This window comes from Salvelinus sp. IW2-2015, unplaced genomic scaffold, assembly GCF_002910315.2.
Source record: "Salvelinus sp. IW2-2015 unplaced genomic scaffold, ASM291031v2 Un_scaffold2093, whole genome shotgun sequence".
NCBI lineage: Eukaryota > Metazoa > Chordata > Actinopteri > Salmoniformes > Salmonidae > Salvelinus > Salvelinus sp. IW2-2015.
The window spans coordinates 146,276-151,445 of record NW_019943432.1 but is presented as its reverse complement, the minus strand read 5'-3'; the positions used below and the strand labels follow the sequence as shown (position 1 = coordinate 151,445).

At 45.8% G+C, this 5,170-nt stretch overlaps 1 protein-coding gene across 1 annotated transcript in view; it reads left to right on the top strand.

Moving 5' to 3' along the window:
* LOC112072932 (cytochrome P450 2K1-like) overlaps window positions 1–5,170 on the top strand; it is a 38,342-nt gene that overhangs the window by 10,025 nt on the left and 23,147 nt on the right. Inside the window, exons 3-5 of the mRNA XM_024140309.2 lie at window positions 1,402–1,765; window positions 1,865–2,025; window positions 2,180–2,359. Coding sequence (XP_023996077.1) covers window positions 1,402–1,765; window positions 1,865–2,025; window positions 2,180–2,359 — 705 coding nt within the window. The remainder of the gene's footprint in view (window positions 1–1,401; window positions 1,766–1,864; window positions 2,026–2,179; window positions 2,360–5,170) is intronic.

The following is a 5,170-nucleotide window of genomic DNA, read 5'->3' as shown; positions in this document are numbered from 1 at the left end:
AATGGATTTATTGTGAAGGTGTAGGCTATATTACATGGATTTATTAGACTTTTTAAAATGTAGATGTTCCAAAGGTCTGTATCAGTGGCTTATAGGCTGTGTGGAAGCCAGGAGATGCTAAATGTGTTTATGTAAATTAATGGTCCATTACCATGAGACCTACATTTACTTGTGTGACAATAACCGGCTGTAGCCTACTCTATATAATTGATACCACATGCACACCTGATCTCGCAGTATTGGCTACTGAACTGGACCAGCTAACCATGTGTATGTGACTAATAAAATTTGATTTGATTTGAACTGGAAGCAGCAACAATGACAGCGACACTTGCTACGTTTTGCATAGTCCTATAGGTTACAGTGTACCTTTTCAGGAGAACAATTTGCAGGCAGAGACAAATGGGTAATCGATACTTATTGAAAATTAAAAGGCGCAACGCTCGCTCACCATAGTAGCCTAACCTATGGTCACCARAGTAACCTAACCTATGTGCACATTGTSCCTTTTCAATGACATTGTTTTTAAATGTTGTGTCCCCCTCACTACTTAAACCAAAGTTGCACTCCWGAKTATYCTCCTTTTGTGGACAWCATTCCTTCATGTCAGCTGTATGTTGGCAGTTCTCAGTCTCAATGCAGGGGGCTTAGTCTATATGGTTTTTGTTCTTCCATCCCTATCAGGTGTGTTACAGAAAATATACAGTTCACAAGTCAAGAGTTACAGCAACCGCATCAGACTACATTATGGACAGCACTTGAAAGATCCACTGTCAATGATGGTACAGCATCTGTCTTCAGGAGTAGCATCCTGACAAGACCATTGAATGTTCTCCCCAATTGATAAAGCAACTTCGCTCGAAATGTGCACTGCCTTCGCGTGACATGATCATAACTTTCGGTGCAGCTAATGCTGTTGGATGTCTTCATTATTTGGAAATCAGTGTAGTTAAAATTAACACTGACATGTGGAATTCTGGTAAGTAGCTTGCTAGCTAAAAGCCACAACGCAGGTGAAAAGGGGTTAGTTACCAGTTTAGTTCTGCCAAGTTACGCTTAAGCTATGTTACGGTTTGTAAACAAAACCGTATGATGCTTACATGTGATGATGGTTTTAAGGTGTTACATATTTAAATAAGTTAAGATTATAAGACTACCATTGGTGTATAACATCTCCGGCTACGTGACATGGCATAAAGCCAGAAGTAATGCCTGCCTCATGAATCCAAGTGTTTGACATGGGGGGGAGGGACCAGTAACTTTATGTCAATGTACCAGCTACAGGTCAACCTACTATGAACTAGTTACATCCAAATATCATCTAATTTGACCAACCACATGATTTTCACTGTCCGGGACCTTTAATAAACCATGCATTTAGTCTTATTTTATGTTCTACAGCTGTCCAAGAAATATGGGTCTGTTTTCACGGTTCACTTTGGACCCACAAAAGTGGTCATCCTGGCAGGATACAAGACGGTCAAGCAGGCGCTGGTCAACCAGGCAGAGGACTTTGGGGACAGGGGCATGCTTCCTGTGTCCTATGACTTCACCAATGGACATGGTAATGTAGGATATGTGAAACTTGTAATCCGGTTAACTGTTGCAATCGACAATATTCTGCCAAGCAAGCATATTTGGTGCTGTAACAGACCCACATATTTGACAAAGTTTTTATTTTCTCAAGAGATGGGCAAGAAAGTGATTGAAGAGAAAATCTTAGAGGAAATTCCCTACCTGATTGAAGTGTTTGAAAATCACAAGGGTAAGAATTTGTAGTTCTGATTTGAAAACCAAAAAACAGGTTGCATAATTTTTTACCCTTAGGTTTGCTAATTCAATTTCTGATGACCTTTTGTAACAGGTAAAGCATTCGACACAACCCAGCCATTGAGTTATGCTGTCTCCAACATAATCTCCAACATTATATACGGCAGCAGGTTTGAATACTCTGACCCCAAGTTCAAAGCAACTGTAAAACGAGCCAGTGTCAACCTCCGAATTGCTGGCTCCGTTTCAATACAGGTACATTATGTTTAATTTGTTTCTCACTCAGAGAATAATGGCAAACGGGTCACACTTGACTAAACCAGGAAAATTAAATAATTGTTCAAATTTGTTCTATGCTACTGGAATAATAGAGGTTAATTCATGCTTTACTTTTTTTATTGGGAGATAGTTGTACAACATGTTCCCCTGGCTGGGCCCTGGGCTGAAAAGCAGGAAGCTGTTGTTGAAGAATATTGAGAACAACAAGAAGGAGATGAGGGAGCTGGTGAGGGGGCTGAAGGAGACTCTCAACCCTCAGATGTGTAGAGGCTTTGTGGACTCGTTCCTTGTCCGAAAGCAGACCCTGGAGGTATGAAATCTCACTACAATCATCTCAATTAAAAACAAGAGAACTCATGTAAAATATACTGTGTTGGTAAAATGTATACAGGTTCAGAACTTTTGTGAAACAGCACAGTTAGAAATATATGGCAAATAGAAATCAAACTGAATGGTCTTCAGAGATAGATGGGTGGGGTTGAGGGTAGCTGAAGGATAGGATTAAAAACAAACAAAATATGACTATTTTAAAATACATTGTGTCCATAAAATGTATATATTATGTACTGTCTGAGCTGGAAGTAGAAGCCTAAGTGTTGTTGTCCATTAGTTTACTTCAATTAGGGGAGGGATGGTAAGGTTAGGGGAAATAATAAAGGAAAATGTATTTCAAAAAGTTCCTTGCTCTCTCTCTCATATACACTACTGGTAAAAAGTTTTAGAACACCCACTCATTCAAGGGTTTTCTTCATTTTTACTATTTTCTACATTGTAAAAATAATAGTGAAGACATCAAAACTATGAAATAACACATATGGAATCATGTAGTAACCAAAAGTGTTAAACAAATCAAAATATATTTTATATTTGAGATTCTTCAAATAGCAACCTTTTGCTTTGATGACGGCTTTGCACACTCTTGGCATTTTCTCAACCAGCTTCTGTCACACCCTGATCTTTCACCTGTCTTTGTGCTTGTTTCTACCCCCCCTCCAGGTGTCACCCATCTTCCCTAGTATCCCCTGTGTATTTATACCTGTGTTCTCTGTTTGTCTATTGCCAGTTTGTTTTATTCATTCATACCTACCAGCATTTCCCCCCTTGCTCCTGTCCTGTCTACAGTGCCTGTTTTCTAGTTTTCCCGGTTTTGACCCAACTGCCGGCTCCGACCCTGTCTGCTATCCTGTACCTTTGCCCCGCTACTCTGGATTACCAACCTCTGCCTGACCTGACTCTGATCCTGCCTGTCGTCCTGTACCTTTTGCTGCTCGTGTTCGAATTAATAAACTTTTGTTACTTCAACATTGTTTGCACCTGGGTCTTACCTTCAAACGTGATTGTACGAACTGGCCATGACTGACCCAGCAGCCCCGGGCCAGCTGCGCAACGCCATCTCCTCCCAAGGAGCCACCATCGATAGGCATGAGGAATTGCTTCGTGGCCTTATGGAGGGGGTCCAAATGCTGTCTGAACGCCATGACAGGGCGTTGGACATGTTCCTGGGGAAATTCCACGGGTTGTCTGGGAGGCAGCCTACTACGGCGGTAACCCCACAGCCCCTCAGTAACTCAGCTGGGAGTAGCGCCGTCTCATTCTGTCACTCCACCTTCTCGGGACCACCTCCAGAACGCTTTTAATGAAGAGCCAAGCACCTGTCGGGGGTCTCTAGCGCAGTGTGCCCTCATTTTCCAGCTTCAGTCCTCTTCCTTCCCCTCGGACCGCTCCAAGTTAGCCTACCTCATCACGCTGTTGTCTGGGAGGGCTCTCACCTGGGATACTGCTGTATGGGAACAACAGCTGGCCATATGCGCTAGTCTGGAGGGGTTCGTGGGAGAAGTGAAGACGGTTTTTGATTCCCCGTTTCCCGGGAGAGAGGCTGCCCTTAAGTTAATTCAGCTTCGGCATGGCTCCCACAGTGTGGCAGATTATGCGGTGGATTTCCGCACGTTGGCAGCGGAGAGTGCTTGGAACCAGGAAGCGCTGTTCGATATGTTCCTGCACGGCGTCTCGGAGGAGGTCAAGGACGAGCTTGCTGCTCGGGAGTTACCTACGGATCTCGATTCCCTCATCGCTTTGACAATCCGAATCGATGGGTGATTACGGGAACGACGGAGGGAGAGAATTTGAGCCTCCGAGTCATCCTGGAAGTCCCCGTTGGTCTCGTTGCCGAGAGAACCCAAGGCTTACCGACCCACCCCGGGAGTTGCCGAAGACGGCCGATTCGCCGCATCCCGAGCCTAAGCAACTAGGCAGAGCTGGGCTTGCCTTGCACGCACCCCTTTTCATGCCATTCTGCTGTGGGGAGACCAGTCCAAATCTTTCCGGGTCCTCATTGACTCTGGGGCCGATGAGAGCTTTTTGGACGCTATCCTGGCTTCCGAGCTGAACATCCCCACTCAGCCCCTCTACATTCCCATGGATGTTAGAGTGCTGGACGGGTGTTCTATAGGCCAGGTCACGCATAATACCATTCCCATCCACCTACAGGTGATGGAATCACAGCGACAAGATGCAATTTCTGCTCATCAAGTCTTCTCAGATTCCCATAGTTTTGGGATTCTCCTGGCTCCAGCGACACAATCCCCTCATCAACTGGTCTACTGGTGCCATCATGGGCTGGAGTCCGTTCTGCAACGCACATTGCCTGAAGTCAGCGCAACCTCCCCTGGGACGTCTTCCTGGGGGCTCGGAAGGTGCCACTGACCTCTCCATCATTCCCGCGGAGTACCAGGACCTCCGGGAGGTGTTCAGCAAGGCCCGGGCCACTTCGCTTCCGCCGCACCGACCCTATGACTGTGGGATTGACCTTCTCCCGAGCACCACGCCGCCCCGGGGACGGCTGTACTCTCTGTCGGGACCGGAGACCAAGGCTATGGAGACTTACATTGGGGACTCCCTAGCTACAGTATTCATCCGTCCCGCTTCCTCTCCCACCGGCGCAGGGTTCTTCGTGGAGAAAAAAGAAAAGACCCTGCGCCCATGCATTGACTACCGGAGACTTAATGACATTACTGTGAAGAACAGTTACCTGCTACCACTCATTTCCTCAGCCTTCGAGCCCCTCCAGAGGGCAACTGTTTTTTCCAAGCTGGATCTACGGAATGCCTACCACCTGGTGCGG